This window comes from Alligator mississippiensis, chromosome 5 (genome assembly GCF_030867095.1).
Source record: "Alligator mississippiensis isolate rAllMis1 chromosome 5, rAllMis1, whole genome shotgun sequence".
NCBI classification, from domain to species: domain Eukaryota; kingdom Metazoa; phylum Chordata; order Crocodylia; family Alligatoridae; genus Alligator; species Alligator mississippiensis.
In genome coordinates, this window is record NC_081828.1 from 216,992,094 (window position 1) to 217,009,377 (window position 17,284).

Below are 17,284 nucleotides of genomic sequence, written 5' to 3' on the forward strand. Positions count from 1 at the left end.
GGGAGGGGTGGGAATGGTATGTGCAACAGCGGCTTGGTATTTCCTGTGCAGAAGCTAGTAGGGGAAATTCATCCGGCAGCGGCACTTTTATGCACTATTCAACCAGTGAATTGAACATCGAAGACCCTGTGGATGTGCTCTCTGGTTGTTCACAGTTCGGAGTTGTTCCTCCTGTTAATACATGATTTGATCTAGCAGGAGCACTGCCTGGTGAGGAGGGGAAGCTGGATTTAGTGCTGAAGGTTGGGGGCTGAGAGGGGATTGAATAGCAGTCTTCAGGGCAGTTTCAAAGAGGATGGAGCTGGGCTGGTCTCAGTGGGGGCAGATGACAGGACAAGGAGCAATGGGCTCAAGCTGCAGCAAGGGAAGTTGAGGTTGGATATTGGAACGAGGAAGGTGGTGAAGCACTGGAACAGGCTACCCAGAGAGGTGATGAAGTCTCCATCCTTGCAGGTTTCTAAGATGCAGCTAGACAGATCATTGGCTGAGATGATGTAGTTGGGGCTGGTCCTGCTTGGAGCAGGGGGTCGGACTAGATGTGACCTCCTGAGGTCCCTTCAACCCTCATTTTCTATGATTATATGACATATGTCTAGGCACCCAAAAAGTAGTAGCTTATTTTCAGTGGTGCTAAGCACAAAGAGCTCTTCTTGACTTTACCTGGAGCTATAGGTACTCAGTTTTCTGTTTAGGGGACATTTAAGCACCAGACCTTTGGACATTAAGTCTGATACTTTTTTGTATTAGTAGTCTCAGTCCCTAATCACTTTTAATAGTGGCAGGACCCCATCACGGATCATCTAGATCAGCGGTGCCCAACCCCTGTGGCCCTGCAGGCTGGCTTCAGGCTGTGCAGGGCCAGTCCCAGGGTCAGTCAGCAATTAAGATTGCCTCCACTGCTTTCTTGCTGCCAAGTATATGGATCTACAGGGAGCCCTGCTGGATGACACCATGCCATGGTTTGGACCCAGTTTGTGGACTGGATCTTAGTCACCCCTGATCCATGCCAACAGTTGTGCTGATTGTCCCCCTTCTCTTTCCTCTATCCCTTCTAGGTAGGGGACCACAAGTTCAGTGCCCACCGGATCGTCCTGGCGGCCTCCATCCCTTACTTCCATGCCATGTTTACAAATGATATGATGGAGTGCAAGCAGGACGAGATTGTCATGCAGGGAATGGATCCAAGGTAACTTCCAGGGACAGCCGAGAGACAACACCTCTACAGCTTGTCGGTATTTTTGTCACTCTGTGCATGATAAATGCAAATCGTTGGATTTAAATGTGTGTGTTATAGGAGCACGTTAAAACTCTCTTGCTGTCATCATTTGTTAACAACTTGAAATTCATCTCCTGGATGTAACTGACTGACTGTTTTCTGGTCTTCCCCGCTCCATTTAGTGCACTCGAGGCTCTGATCAACTTTGCCTACAACGGGCACCTTGCAATAGATCAGCAGAACGTTCAGTCTTTGCTGATGGGGGCAAGTTTCCTTCAGCTGCAAAATATCAAGGATGCCTGCTGCACCTTTCTCAGAGAGAGGTAAGGCTACTGCATAAGAACATGAGGCCTGCCATTTCCTGGGTCAGACCCGAGGCCCGTCTTGCCCAGTCTCCTGTGTCATAGTGACAGAGAGGGAATGCAGAAAGGAAGAGTGGACAGAGTAGGACCAGGGTTTTTCCTACTGTTCCTCTCTCACTTGCAGTCTCCAGCATTTAAGGTCTAGGAAGTTCTGGTACAAGAGGCTGTATCCCTAACTCCTGTGCTCAATCGCTGCTGATGCCCCTTTCCTCCAGGAATGCATCCAATCCCTTTGTGAATCCAGCTTGAGCTGTCAGCTTCCACCACATCCGGTGGCAATGAGTGCCACACATTAATGACATGCTGGGTGAAGAACTTCCTTTTAGTTTTAAACTGACTGTCTCCTAGTTTCACGTTGTGGCTCCTCTTTTTTTTTTTGTATGGTGAGAGACAGTAAATCTCTATTGACTTTCTCTTCACCATTCAGTGAAGTATTTAGTATTTTGTAAACCCTTCTCATGTCCTTTCTAAACTGAGCAGGCCTGGCCTCTTTAGTCTCTCCTCATATGGAAGCCCCTCCATCATCCTTGTTGCCTTTCTCTGTGTCTTCTCTAATTCTTCTATACCTTTTTGAGGTGTGGGGACCACAACGGGGCAGTATTCAGCATGTAGGCACACTGTGGGTTTGTAGAGGGGGGAAGTGTTACTTGCAGTTTTGCTTACAGTTCTTTTCTTAATAACTGCTAACATTTTGTTTGCATTTTTCATGGCTGCTGAGCACCGAGCTGATGTTTTTAGCAAAGTGTCCACAATGACTCTTGAATATCTTTCCTACGTGGTAACAGCTAATGTATAGAGAACCATGTTCCATGCCTTTGATTTGTTTACCCACCCTGGTGCCTGCAGCACTTAAGCAATAGTGGGTTGCAGATTTAAATTTGTTCTGAGAGAGAGAGAGAGAGACAAAACGAGAGAGAAATTAGAAAACTTGGTTTATGCAGATAAAGTGCTGTCCTGTGGCCAGGAAGCTAAGCTGTGATCCTTCCTACCAGCTGCTTGTGGCTGAGTCAGGAGGAAGCAAAGTATCTCACAGGTGAAGGGCGGGTGTGGACTTGATTGCTGTAATTCCCTCTCTTAAACTGGACAGCAGCTTGTAGCATGTAGACAAGGGATGACCATGAGAATGAGTATCTGGAACAAAGGAAATGTTCCCTTAGTGGGGGCAACCTTTGTGGCAAGCATGTGACAGAGCAGACTAGCCCCAGACTCTCCCCAAGTGCCACTCTGATTCCTTTCCCTTTCCCCTGCCTGATGTGCTGCTCTGCTTTCTGCCCTATTTACAGCGGGGCTGCCTGTCCCTTTCCTGATCTGCTGCATGCTACACACAGGGGCTGCCTGTGCCTCTTGTAGCTGCAGGCTTCAGGTTGGCAACCTTGCCTTAGATTTAGAACTGAAAAAGGGAAAAGCTAAACAGGAATACTTCAGAGCACTTAGCAAGATATTTGGTACAATGAATCTTTAGGGCACGACAATTCTGTTGCACCTCTTTAAAAACTTTTGTCTTATTGGAGATAGCAAAACAACTTTATCACAGTTTTATATCTGTCCATCAAATATTTTCCCTGGGGTTCTAGCAAATTAGGTACTTTTGCTGCTGTCCCTATAGGACCTCAAACAGCATTGAATTTGTCCCCCCAGTTTTTATCCCATGAAACAAAGAACCATTCCTATTTTGCATATGGAAAAAGCATATGTAGAAAGATTAAATGAGCTTCCCAAGAGGTCACTGGGGAGACCACAACTGGGTCTTCCAAATCCTAATCCAGCGCTCTAACCATTAGCCATGAAGAGTAAGATCCCCAGTCAATGGAGTCCAGTTAAGAAACATCCCTCATGTATTATTGGTGGTGTCTGATGAGCTTAGTTTTACAGTACACCAGTCCTGTTTCTTATGCAGCCATTCGATGCACTCCACAATGTTGTATTGTTTTGCACCAATAGTGGTTTTTAAGATCCAGCTAGACAAAGACTTGGCTGGGATGGTGTAGTTGGAGCTGGTCCTGCTTGGAGCAGGGGGTTGGACTAGATATGATCTCCTGAGGTCCCTTCCAACCCTTATTTTCTATGATTGTATGCATAAGTTTTGCACAATATTGCACCAAACGTGTATGAGCAAATGCGATCTATTGGCCAGCTTTCATCCCAAGTGGACATTTCTCCAAATCATGGACTTTAAGACATGAGATGCATCTCGGCTGTCTCCCAGATGTTTCCGTTTCCAAACAATTGCAAGCCAAGCATTGCAATGTGATCCTGAAATAACGCAACGAAAATAGAAATTAAAATAACAAGTTGTTTGTTCATCAAGAAAATGCACTTTTGGGACATTGGACTTAGTTCTGAATAGAAAGCGCTTGATCATACTGCGTAAGAGTTACAGCTGGCTTTAGGCCCTCAAATGCCTAACTAGTCACTTAATAAATAGACTTGTCATGAGTGCTGAGTTCTTTCCCCCACTCACCCCATCACTAAGGAGAAGAGCTGGTTGTGTTGAGCACTTCTGAGTATCTGCCCAATGTGACAAAGGTCCTAACAGATTCAAGTGAGCAACTGATATTTTTACTAACCACAAGGTATCTTCAAGCATGTATGGACTCTGAGCATTGGCTTTATGAGGCTCTGGAGCAGCCACGTTCCATTCAAAGAGGAAGATTGTGACAACTCGGGATTTTCCTTAGCTTAATCACTGTGATTTTTCTATGTTTTGGTGACACATCCATATGCTGTGATGGTGCGAAGTCGGAGGCTGTAAACTCTTCTTTGGTGCACAGTGGCTGTTCCCATCAATTTTTCACCTGCACCTTCGAGCTCCTTGCTTTGCTGAGTGCTCTTGGATCACTGCATTGGGAAATGCACTGTTTTGGATTTTTAAGCCCTTTTTGTATTGGGTCCCATGCACCAGGTTTTGCTGCCCCTTCCCTCTCCAGCTCTTTGGGCACACTCTGAACTGAAGCTGCAGCCGTGGACAGGTGTTAAACTTTGTGCCAGGAGAAAAGCCTTTCTCTTAGCACAGCAAAGGAGCATACAGCTATTTAAGGGTTTCTTGCAGAAGACAAATAGCTCTTTGGCAAGGAAGTTTGCCTTTTAACCAATAAGATCTTTTTTGGGGTGTCCCAAGTGAGAGCACTGGCTCCCAATAGCTTGCTCAAGGTCCTTTGGGGGCCCTGCCAAGACTGCCAATGCCCCCCCATCCCCTGAACAGACCTGGGTCACTCAAGATCCCTGCAGTGGGTGGGGTGACAGGACACTCCTGGGGCTGCAACTCTTCCACGGCTCTGAGACCTGATTGACAAGGACTGGTGGGTGTTTTCCCATAGTGTGAACAGCTTCAGAGCCCTGGGAGGGATCCAGCCCCAGGCAATACCCCCGCCTCCATGCAGCCCTCTCAGTGCAGCAGGCAGGGAGTGGAAGGGGCGAGGAGAACAATTCTCCCCCCAGGCGTGGACAAGCTGTCCATGGCAGCTGCTGCTTTTCAGCAGCTGTTGACAGGCTGCCCCTTTACCTGGCAAGGGAGAGGGCAGGCTATCAATTAGTGGACTCCCTTAAGGGCAGGGATGGTCCAGGGAGCAGCTTTCTAGTGCCCCCTGCCTGGAGAGCTTGCCTGTGTAGCTGTCCAGCCAGGGGCCTGGAGCACATGCGCACTGCAATTCCTGAACTATTTTCCAAGCACCAAGAATTTTTAGCACTAGAAACAAATGCCCGTCCATGGCCAGTGTGTAATGTAAAAGCTACAGCTCTTGACTATTACCTGTTTAGAAGAGCAAAGCCAAAACTGCAGTCACAGAGTAGCGCTTCCTCCCTCCCCTTTTCCTCCCAGAGACTGCACGATTTTGCCCTTCTGGTTTATTTACCATGAGTCAAGTGTGCCAGGTCTAAAATTAAAATATGCAGACCCCCTATATGCCTGGAAAAGGGTTTTTATGTCTGAAAGCTTGCAAAGAACAGTTTTTCCAACTATGTAGTTGGTCTAACAAAAGATATCACATTTACCCACATAACCTTGTCTGTCAGGTCTAAAATAAAACCCTTAAGAAGGATAAATGTTTGAAGCATCCCCTCTGGACCCAGTGCAGCTCACAATCTCTTACAGCGATACGCAGCCTTCACGCTCTCAAACACAAAGGTGTGGTCCCCGATCTCTGTGCAGTCATGCATCGCTGCATTTTGATCACAGCAGCTTCTCTGCTGCTGATGCAGCGGGTGATTTTTGTGTTATAACCCACTGCATTTGCCCTGATTTATTTGCGACTGGTGAAATGGTTGAACATTTCATTCTGCAGAGCTGATTTGATGGTGAAGCAAGCATAATACAAAATGTTTTCACAAGTAACGTTTACGTTCTCTCCTCTTTCGAATGCAGCTGTGTCCTTCCTGAATTGCTGGTGCCCCCCCTCATCTAGAGGCCTAGAAAACATCATTTATGGGGAAAGACTAGAAGAGCTAGGTTTATTTAGTTTGGAGAAGAGGAGACTGAGGTGGGGGAGAGGGAGGGATTTGATAACAGTTTTCAAATAACTGAAGGGAAATCACAGCGAGGATGGAGATGGGCTTTTCTCTGTGACTTTTGGTAGATGGAACTAAGAGTTATGGCCTCAGACTGCAGCAGGGGAAATTAAGGTTGGATATTGAGAAGAATTTGTTCATTTACAGGCCTGCATTAGTAGGAGTGTTGCTAATAGATGGAAAGAAGTGATTCTTCCCCTCTATTCAGCACTGAGGACTCCAGATGTGGCTTTCCATGTCCAGCTGTGGGTCCCCCACTACAGAAAGGATGTGGACACATTGGAGAGAGTCCAGTGGAGGGCAGTGGAAATCATTGTGGGGCTGGGGGACAGGACTGGTGAGGAGAGGCTGAGGGAAATGGGCTGATTGAGTCTGCAGGAGAGAAGACCGAGGGGGATTGAATAGCAGCCTTCACCTCCCTGCAGGGGGCTGCAAAGAGGATGGAGCTGGGCTGTTTTCAGTGGGGGCAGATGACAGGACAAGGAGCAACGGGCTCAAGTTTCAGCAAGGGAGGTTTAAGTTGGATATTAAGAAAAATCTCTCATGGGGAGGTTAGTAAAGCACTGGAACAGGTTACCCAGAGAGGTTGTGGACTCTCCATCCTTGGAGGTTTTTAAGTTGTGGCTGGACAAAGCCCTGTCTGGGATGATGTAGTTGGGGTTGGTCCTGCTTGGAGCAGGGGGTTGGAATAGATGACCTTGTGAGATCTTTTCCAGCCCAACTTCCCTATGATTTGGTGATCTTGGCAATACGTGCTATGAAATGGTTTGAATTGCTATCTTCCACTGAATTCCTACACCTGTATCGGGGACAATTTCTCTCTGACGGGACCTCCTGTAATGTATACCTTTCCCACCCCCCATATGTACCTGTCCAGAAATCTCCTTTCAGCAAGTGCATGCTTGTGTAGAGCAATACGTTTTCAGTCCATTGGCGCTGCTAGATAGTGGCTGTGCTGCAGCTAGTGGTTTAGCAGGGCTGATCGCTAGCTGTTTTCTGCACGGCTCGCTTCTGTGCTCTGACCTTTAAAAGATGTCCTTAATGATACAGTTTTATAAGCAGGGCTAGGTCAGTTGTGTAGAGGAAACAAGCAGCACACATCAGTGCCTGAGGGTGTCCAGCTCTGTGGGTATCTTTGCCGTACCTTTTAATTGTTATCCCTGTGGCCCAGGTGAAATGTAGATACGAGGTGCTAGGTTGATTTCCCTGCTGTCAAGTGAGGAAGTAGATGGGCCATTATGTAGATAAGTGGTGCTACCCCTTTTGGCCCTGTGGACCAGATGAGTGGGTGGAGCCAGCCTGTGGGCTGGACATGGCCCTGCTTTCTAGGATCAGGCCCTGGAGCCCAGCACTATCCCCTCCCTGTCTCAGGCACTGGGAGCGAGCCCTGAGGCCCAGCACTACCCACCTCCTGTCCCTGCATTCTGGGATTGGTCCCTGGGGGTCCTGCACTGCCCTCTCCAAGCCCCATGTGTGTCAGGATTGGGCCCTAGGGCTGGGTGCTGCCCCTGCCCAGCGCTGGGCACAGGGACCAGGTGCCCAATCCAGTGGGCAGAGCCCCATTGGCAGTGGGGAGCAGTGCCACCCTCTTCTGCCACCAAACGTCTGGACCTGTGGGTAGCCCTGCAGGTCAGATGACATGGCAGGAGTTGAGGTTAAGCACCCCCGGTCTCAATGCTTGCTGTGCCGATTACCAGTGCATCGCTGTGCTGATCACTGGGACCACCGCTAGGGATAGGAGCAGGTCAAGTCTCATGGTCAAGTCAGCCGTGGACACACAGATAAGGCCCATCATGGGGCTGACTGTTATCCTGGCTCATACGCAGAGATCCCTGTCCCCTTCATTTGGCACAAATTCCTCTTTAATGTTCGTGCCTTTACACGCAGTGGTCAGGTGAGATGAGAGACCTGCCCCACCTTTGCCCTCAGCCCCAGTGAGGCATATCTTTTGGTTTCATCCTGTTCGTGCTCAGTTTCACGTCCACTGTTCCTTTGAACTATATTAAAACCAGTAAACCCTTCAACCCACCATTAATGTTACGGGTGGTGTTTTTTGTGACCCTCAGACTTCACCCAAAGAACTGCCTGGGAGTGCGTCAGTTTGCAGAAACGATGATGTGCGCGGTGCTCTACGACTCTGCCAATAGCTTCATCCACCAGCACTTTGTGGAGGTGTCCATGTCCGAGGAGTTCCTCACGCTGCCTTTTGAAGACGTCCTGGAGCTGGTTTCAAGGGACGAGCTCAATGTCAAGTCAGAGGAGCAGGTAGGCCTATGCAGCTGGCATATGGTATAGCAGGAACAGCTTTGCCTTGAAAGGAGCCCTCGACTGCTGTGTCTTTTTGCTTCCAAAACTCTTGGTTTGGAAGCACTCCTGGAAAGGGTCCACGGGCAGCAGTTTTTAGAAGCTATTGCACTGACATGCATTGAAATGTTGAGTAGCAGAGAATAAGCTCTTTAAGACCTGAACCCTGCACCTCTGTTTCAATCGTTGACTTTTGGTTCAGGTGAAAGAGACTGGGTAGCTGGCCCTGGAGGTAATTCCTATAATAGCTACAGCATAGATCACGGCTGTAAAGGCTTTGGCGTGTTTCAGCTCCATTCTGGCAGTATTGAGGGTGAATAATTGGTTCCTTTTCGAATTGTATAACAACCCTACTGCCAATGAGAGAGTAAGTTAAGAGTGGTGACTTCCCTAGCACGGAGCCATTTCCTTAAGGAGCTAAACTGAAAGAAGCAAAGCCGTTTTAAACAGCCTGAACTCCTGACTGTACTGATTTTGGTCTGGGCTTCAGCTAGTAACATACAGCAGTTTGGTTCTCCCACCCACTGCCAAGACCCCAGCCAGCTTTTGGTAGCTCACGATGGGGCTATTCCTGATGAAGTATCAGACTTCTACAAGTGTTCGTGTAAAGAAAGGCCGGGCCTGGCTGCAGGTCTGAAATGACCCACCACAGGGGAACTCCATAGTCTGGACGCATTTCACTCGACCATTTCTGCATCGAAGGCAGGTGAATTGTGGTTTTTGGTGTTTTTTTCAAATTTCTTTATAGAGGTCCTATTTGAGGCAGTCCCGCAGCTCCCAGGAGAGGAGGTTTCTGTCCAAGTGCCTTTGGTTAAGTTTTCCCTTCTGTTGTGCTTAGTGGCTGCTGCAGAGATGAATGCATTCTCATGTGGTGTAGCATTCTGCTTCGTTTGTCCACGGGGTGAAATGCGAGCTTTTCATGGAGGAAATGCCTCGAGGCTTGAAGTGGGAGGTTCTGGCTTTGTCCAGCGTCAGTGAAAAGGCTTTTAAAAGATTCTGCTGATGTGGACAACTATTCACATTTTCTCCAGAGCCACCAGCTGTGGTACAGGACCACCCAGCGTGAATGTGTGCACCGTGGTTAGTGCTCTGCTCAGTGGCAAGATTATACCACGAGGTGGCAGTGGCAACCACAGACACACTCGCTAGTTTACCAGAAAACTCTTTGCAATAAGATAGAAAGTTCAGTTCCTGGAGCAGGAGAGGCTAAACTGGTTAAAGCAGCCTGCCTTTATGGTGTTAACCCTGCTCAGCAAAAAGATCCCACTTCAAATTCCTGTCTCCTGCTCTTCAGGCCAATGTAACCTCTTGATTGCAATGGCAACAGTATAATTACAATGGGCGAGTGACTTTACATGTATTCGTTCATTTGGGTTTAAGTGCAATAAGGTCAATGGCCACCATAATCCAGGTTAAGTATCCAGCAAGTCAACCTGCTAGGGCCATTATAGGGTGAGGGAAGAACTGCCAAAGCTAAGCCCTAGGGAAAAATGCCCTATCTTGTATTGTTACAGACCCTTGTAGTGAATTAGGAAGCCTTAGTGGTCTTTGCAGTAGTCCATAATCAAAAGGATATTGGCTGAGGATGGGGAAGAAAGAGCTCTGTGGCCTAGGTGTTGAGATCTAGTGGACCAGAAGTGGAGAAAGAGGGTGAGCTCATTGACCTGAACTCCTTGAGGAGCTTCTACCTCCTGCTTACAGGTTGCCCCCAAAAGACCATTTATTTATTGACAGCTAGTTAAGTTGCCTTCATCCATCCTCATGACAGCTGCCTCAAAAGCAAGAAAACAAGACCTCCCCCCCCACAAGAGAACAGCAAAAGCAAAAACCGTGACAAGAACTCACTCATCTCTCTTCTGACAGGTGTTTGAAGCTGCATTGGCCTGGATACGGTACGACCGAGATCAGAGGGAAACCTTCTTGCCTGAGCTGCTGTCCAAAATCCGACTGCCCCTTTGTCGACCTCAATTCCTCACTGACCGCGTGCAACAAGATGACCTTGTCCGCTGCTGCCATAAATGCAGGTGTGTGCATATGGGTGACCGAAGAACCAGCCAACAAGTAGTGGTAGCTTCAGGGCCGAGAGGGGTTGTTGGATGACTAGTCCTAAAAACTACCGTTCAGCCTCTGTGGACCAAAATGTCACGGGTAGTAGAAGAGAGCTTTCCCCATGCTGTTCTGCCAAGGGAGCCTGCCACCTTCTGAAAGAACAGACTCAAAGGTTGCTATAATTAGTGGTAGTCTCAACAGAGATGGCTGGTAAAATGGCAGTCTTCCTCACAGAAGACCTATGCCCCACCAAACTATCATCTTGCTTTTTGATCTTATTTCTAGGGACCTCGTCGACGAGGCAAAAGACTATCACCTAATGCCAGACCGCCGGCCCCACCTCCCAGCATTCAAAACCCGTCCCCGATGCTGCACTTCAATCGCGGGATTAATTTATGCAGTGGGAGGACTTAATTCAGCAGGTACCTTGCATATCCGCTCCCCATGACTTCAGAGAGTGACTTGGCATATTGAGTGGTAAATGTTGTTCTTGGCCCCACACAACGTTGAGCAGTTTCTCCTTCTCTTCCCTTTTTTCCACAGCACCTTGACACTCCTACCACCAAGCCAACACAAACATTTCAGGTAGCGGTTGCCCGTTGTTTGTAACCTCTTTTACTCTAGCTGTTCCGAACGGCTCACTCAGGGGCACTGTTTTCGGTTCCTTTGAAATGGCACCAACGCAGACTTGTTAAATCGTCCTTTAAAATCTTAAATTGGGAGAACCCTGAAGGCAACAATAAAATCAATGTATTGGCAGCATTGATGCAACCAAGCAGGAAACAGGTAAAACAATGCAGAGGTGTCAGAGGAGCGGTCCCTGTGCAGTAAAGCCTGTGCTCATTTCCTTAACAAACTTTTCAGTTATACTTGACCACAAAACCCCTCTCCCTTACCTAGTCTGGCTTGGTCTGGGAACAAAGAATGTGATGCAAGGGATAGCTGAAATGTTGCTAATCACAGCCCTTCCAAAGGGCAGCTGCTGACCTGCTTAAACCCATAACACATTTACAGTAGACATTTAAAACGAGGTATGTGCCATTCAGTGCTTTGCTGAGATCTGCCTGGCATGCCCCGTCTACAAAGCTGCCTCCTAGGGCTCGCCTACCTGTGTGCCCTCTTGCTGAAAGCGGAAGTCAGCCAGGCTGGCACGCATGAAGCTTTGATTTCAGGGTGTCACCGGAGTCCATCGTTATTGCCCATTAACCCCAGAGCCTGCCACCACCTCTGGGCGTTTAAAGGGCCCTACCTGCAGGCAGAACTGAAGGAGTCTGCAAGTAGTTGGGATTGTGAGGCAGGGTTTCCCTCTACAATCAGCAGTTTTCCACTAGGACAAGGTAGAACTAGTCCAGTTGGCTGATGGAGCTGTTCCTGTTGCAGTTGACCGTCATGTAGGAATTGAGTTGCTCAAGGGCTGAGGTGGGCACGTCACCCCTACGGCTGGAGCAGGAATCACTGAGAGGCTCAATATGCTTCCTTAGCCTGAGGACTGAATTCCCATCTCTGCTGCCTCCTGTCAGCAGTCGGGTCTGGGCAAGGGGCATGTGACACTGGGCATAAGTTTTGCCCCTGAAGTTTCAAGCAGAACCCATGTATCCGTATTGCTTATCCACGTGTGGAAGGACTTCCTGGAAACCAATTGACAGCTTTGCTCCAGCCTCCCTTCAGCAGAGGCTCTGAGAAACACATGCCACTTTTTAATTTGAGTAGCACATTTTTATGCAGGTGATTCACTGAACGTGGTGGAAGTCTTCGACCCCATTGCCAATCACTGGGAGAAGTGCCAGCCAATGACGACGGCGCGCAGCCGAGTGGGCGTCGCGGTGGTGAACGGACTCTTGTATGCCATCGGTGGCTACGACGGCCAGTTGCGGCTGAGTACGGTGGAAGTTTACAACCCAGAGACGGATTTGTGGTCCAAAGTGGGAAGCATGAACAGCAAACGGAGGTATGCCAGAGAGCGACTCCCTCGTGCACAAAGCATTGGAGGGGAAGAGGGCAGAAAGGCTCTCTGGAGAGGGGAGGGATCTAGGAAGTGACATGCTTTCAGGAGGTGAGACATGTATTTGTAGTCATGGAAAGACTAGTGTGCGTGTTGGGCCTGTGTGCAAAGGTACGGCCCCGGGAGGAAGTGGCTGGGCTCTGCCTGACTCTGATGTAACCACATTTGGATTATTATGTTCCTTTCTGAGCACATCCTTCTGGTGACGAGATCAGCTAGCTAGCCGAGAGTCCAGAGAACAGCATCAAAATGCATTCAGAGCCCAGAGGGGTTGGCTTATGACAGGAAGATATTAGCGGCTACATACGTCTAAGCAGGTTAAGTGTGGGATGGAAGCTGAAAAAGACCCGAGTAGCATTAGTGATAATCACTTATGGCAGCACAAGACAACACAAGGAGTGAGGTCAAACTAAAGGCAAAAGATCTATAAGGATGTGAGATTGATTTTTCCCCAGGCCTAGAGTAGAAGCCCTCTTTAAGATGGCAGAAAATACAGTGCGAGGCACGTGCCTGAACTGGCACAATGATGGAAGACTGGATTTCCTCCGTCGCTGAGGTTCACAGACATGTCCTGAACATGGAGGCTCCAGCACTGGGAAGTAAAAGGAGAGCACAGGCTGTGGGATCTTGCAGTCTGAGCTCTGCAAGATGGGGCGTGTGTTAACTTACAGCTGAGCAAGGGGAAGTTAGTGCAGTTCACAACCAAGCTAGGAATTATCTTCTGGTGTTACTTGGCAGGAAAAACCTCATCATTATGGGACCAGTGATGTTGCCCCCCTTCTATTAAGTTGTTTGCTGCATCCCACCACAAACAGCCTCTGGCTCATCTCACCGCTTCCAAATTTAAACATGTTCGTGGCTTGCATTGTTTTTGCTGTGGCTTCTCTTGCCTGGTGCTTGGTCACTAAGCTGCTCAATTGTTTGCTTTTTGCAAGCCTTGCAGCTCTCCTGGGCTGTAAAGGCACGTGTGTCCCCTTTGGTTTGTGGTCGCTCCAAGCATGAATCACTTGGGAGGAATGTCCTGCATGTATCCCAGTATTGGATGTCTCATGTGGGAACCTGAAGCTTGGTGGCAGCAGGGTGGCTCTGCTGGGGTTGCATTTGGTCAGAGAGGCTTCAGTGCTACATTTAAAAGAAAATAATAAAAGTCTTTTGGGGTATTTTAAGCATCTAGCATATGTGTTTGACGCAGTGGGGAGTGGGGTGGAGCAGGTTCTGTGCATCTACCGAGCTGCCCGATTGCATTCGCATTAGTGGGAATATGTGGAGAATAAGCAAGCCACAAACCCATGAAAGCAGTTCTTCCATGATTGCCTCTTTTCCTTAGCCATCTGCTGCCAACGTCAGAACTTCCCAAACCTTAAATGCTGGAGGCTGCAGTGAGAGAGGAACGGTGGGGGGAAAAAACCGTGGTCAGACCCAGGTCGCTCTCCCTTTCAGTATCTCTTCTCTGGCACTGAGAGACGGGCATGGGCAGAGCTAGAATTTGAAACAGGGGATGCAGACGTGAGGTGCAATCATTGCATATAAAACAACACGTTCTTCTCTGGTTTAAAAAGAAACGAGAAGCTTTACTAAATATGCTAGGGGCCCAGAGCTATGTTATTCAGTTTAAGATTGATGCAAGAACAAATACAACTTCATTGGAATGAGTTGAAAGGGCTGTGAAATAGGAGCTTCATCACCAGGAGCAGCAAACAGACGGCAGAACGAAGCATAGCTTGACTGGTGGCACATCAAGACTGTTAAAAAGGGGTCGTTAACACCTGTGGGATGAAGAGTTTAGAAGGAATTGGGTAGATTGTAATAAACCATGAAGTCAAGGGACCCCCTTAGCACTCCCTGACTTGAAATGCTTCTGCCACTACCAGCCATTTGATTTTAAACTTTGGGTAGACCAGGAATCGAAGGTGGGTGCCAGTGCACCAGCGTACCCCACTCTCCCCCCTGCATCTACCCCTGGACACAGGAAACCGGGCAAGATGGACCTGTGGTCTGACCCAGTAAATAGCAGTGCTTATATATCACAAATAAACCATGCAAGTTCTTTTCCGCCGTCCTATATGCATCCCAGAAAGGAGTTAGTAGAGTGCCTGTCATGTTGTAGTTGAACAAAGCTGTAGGCCTGACTCCAGGGAAGATCTCCTATATAAATTCCTGAGACCGCTTCCAGCCAGTGAGCTTGCCCATAGTTTAACTTACACTAGGAAAGTTCAGTTTTCCATAGCTATAAGGTTCCCACTAGTGTTGAGCCTTTCCCACAATAAGCAGCAACCACTTCTTTACCATGGTTGAGCTGCTCTGCAGCAGAGTCCTTTGAAGCCAAGCAGGGTGGTCCCAGAGGCTTCTGTAGAGAGAAGAGCTTAACTGAAGGCTCATTTCAAGCCAGTTGGCTGTTTGCAGTACTATATTGGCTTTAACATTCAAGATGAATACCAAGAGGAAATAATGGGGCTTGATAAGGAGCACAAATGTGAATCTGAGGCTTTGTTTCCAAGGTGGGATTCTGCTAGGTCTGAGCATCTTGTGTCCAAGTCTGTGTTGTGCCACGTGCTTCATCTACTAAATTACAGTAGGTGATTTATCGGGCTTTGGCACAAGGCAACACCTACCTTTTCTTAAGGTTTTATAGCAGTGCCTATCGCCATGGGATCTGATGGTTTTCCCCTTAAGATGAGCCACAGCAAAGAAATTCTTAGTGGGGTTTCCTGGAGTCTCTGGCACTTGCCCCTTTCCAAGGTTGAGACTCTACTTGGAGTAGGGTTGTTGAGTTCAACTGGTTTTTGTCTTTTGGAGGTGTGGAGCATAGCGATTTTGGAACAACGTGTGTTCGCACTTATGGTTTGTTACCTGTAAAAATCCACAGTTTGGACCATTGGGTTAACAGGTAATGAGAGCCTGAATCTTTTACTTTACATCCTTGTTTTCAATCCACCATAGCTCAGTAGTTGACTCCGTCTGCTCCACTGAGTTGTCATTTTGTACCTTTTTGTAGCTTGCAAAACACCTACCACTAGTTGACTTCCTCAGTTAACAGGGGACAAACGTCGTATTTCCTAGCAGCTGTCCCTTTGGGTCGGGGCTGAAGCACATTTGTGGTTATAAATCTTTCATAGCAAAGGCTTCTCAGAGTCCAGCAAGCTACTTAATTGATTGGAGTTCCAGACTTAATGAATTACGGTCCCACTGTTGATCAATGCTGTGATGAGAGAGGCCATGTAACTGTGTAGTTCATTAGCTAGATCTGGTATCTTGATTATCAGATACTCGGTTCTGTACAGCTGAATGTCGGTGGCAGAACATAGCACTTGGCAGAGATTTGCCTTTTCTTACGAGTCAAAGCCATCTAACCTGGTAATGTCAAATTGATTTCAGCGCAATGGGAACCGTGGTGCTGGATGGGCAGATCTACGTATGCGGAGGGTACGATGGAAACTCATCCCTCAACTCTGTGGAGACGTACTCGCCAGAAACAGACAAGTAAGAGCTTCAAAATATGATGCTGCCGCTTCATTCTTTAAAAGAGATAAGCTGAAATAATAGACTTTATTTTCCAATATTTCACCTGGTGCCGAGCTAAGAATAGGTTCTTTAATTCAAAGGAAGTGAATGGAGGGATGTTTTAGCACAAAACTACCGGGAAGCGAAGTGGAAAATGCTAAAACCCAGTACTTAAGTCTTAAGCAATGTGCAGAACCTTTAGATAATCCGCGGGACGGTGTATTCAGCGTATGCATGTCTCTGTGGACATGAGCAGTACTTACATAAGAATCCTGCATTTGCCTTTCTCCTCGTCTCTTGGTAAGGTGGACAGTAGTGACCCCTATGAGCTCCAACCGCAGCGCAGCCGGAGTCGCAGTGTTTGAAGGCAGGATCTATGTGTCTGGAGGGCATGACGGCTTACAGATCTTCAGCAGCGTAAGTTGGAATCTCGTTGACTGTTCCTCACTATGTGGCTTCCTCCTCGTTTTGCGAGCATGAAATTTGGACTAACCTCACTGACCAGAGCAGGCGTAAAAGGGGGGCTGGAGCTGAGCAAGCATTCCCCAGCCCAAGCGTATGCAATCCCAATTCGTTATTCTCAACAACGCCTCTTGACCTAGCCCTGGATGCTGCCTGTGCAAGTATGTCAATGAGCTGGGCAGTTGTTGAAGATTTGGACTGAGAAATTGCCTTGCCTTTTCTCTTCTGTCCACGACTGACTGTTGAGACTTTCTGCAGAAGTGAGACTAGCGCACACATCTATTCTGTTGTCACTACCCCCTCCTTTCCTCTGTACACCATCATAGCTGAGCCCCATTAAAAGTCCCAGGTGCCAAACTGTATTCCCTCACCTTTCTTTGCCTGTGGGGTATGCTTTCAGAGATCATGGTGATCCTTAAAATAAATCCAGCAAGTGAAAGGAGTGGATGGGGCAGGATAGTCAAGCTGCTCCCCATGTGATCCTAGCCTCGGTTCTGATGTCTAGAGTTCCTCATGTTTTTGCGGGGAATGTCTAATGTGGTAGGAGGTAAAAGGCTTTTGATCCGTCCGACTTGGTAGAGAGGTGCTGCTCTCTGGGCCTGAATCTGTCTTGTCTGGCTGCTTCCGGATTGTGATCCCCCAAACCAAAGGGTTTGGTGGTCAGTAATATTGTCTTATTACTGCCTTCCCTAGCAGCCTACAAAAAACTGATCAGGCAACCTGCCCAGGAAGTTGGACAGGGCTGAGGAATTACCTGCCTGCCTGGCCCTCTCCATTGTCAGGTTTGTGCCGGAGCTCCGCCAGTTGTCCAGTGCTATAGGAAGATGCTGTCCCTTAAATTACATGTAAACTCATTCTGACTACTCCATTCTTGAGCGATCCGCA

General features: G+C 48.0%; 1 protein-coding gene across 4 annotated transcripts in view; it reads left to right on the forward strand.

The window, feature by feature from the left end:
- KLHL18 (kelch like family member 18) overlaps positions 1–17,284 on the forward strand; it is a 58,642-nt gene that overhangs the window by 18,843 nt on the left and 22,515 nt on the right. For 2 of the 4 annotated variants that reach the window (XM_059729258.1, XM_014596094.3), the window contains exons 2-9: positions 1,056–1,186; positions 1,399–1,539; positions 8,148–8,346; positions 10,249–10,409; positions 10,720–10,856; positions 12,145–12,382; positions 15,812–15,916; positions 16,243–16,354. In XM_059729258.1, coding sequence (XP_059585241.1) covers positions 1,056–1,186; positions 1,399–1,539; positions 8,148–8,346; positions 10,249–10,409; positions 10,720–10,856; positions 12,145–12,382; positions 15,812–15,916; positions 16,243–16,354 — 1,224 coding nt within the window. Of the gene's footprint in view, positions 1–47; positions 211–1,055; positions 1,187–1,398; positions 1,540–8,147; positions 8,347–10,248; positions 10,410–10,719; positions 10,857–12,144; positions 12,383–15,811; positions 15,917–16,242; positions 16,355–17,284 lie in introns of those variants that run through there. The other 2 variants (XM_019496630.2, XM_019496629.2) reach the window with 2 other exon arrangements.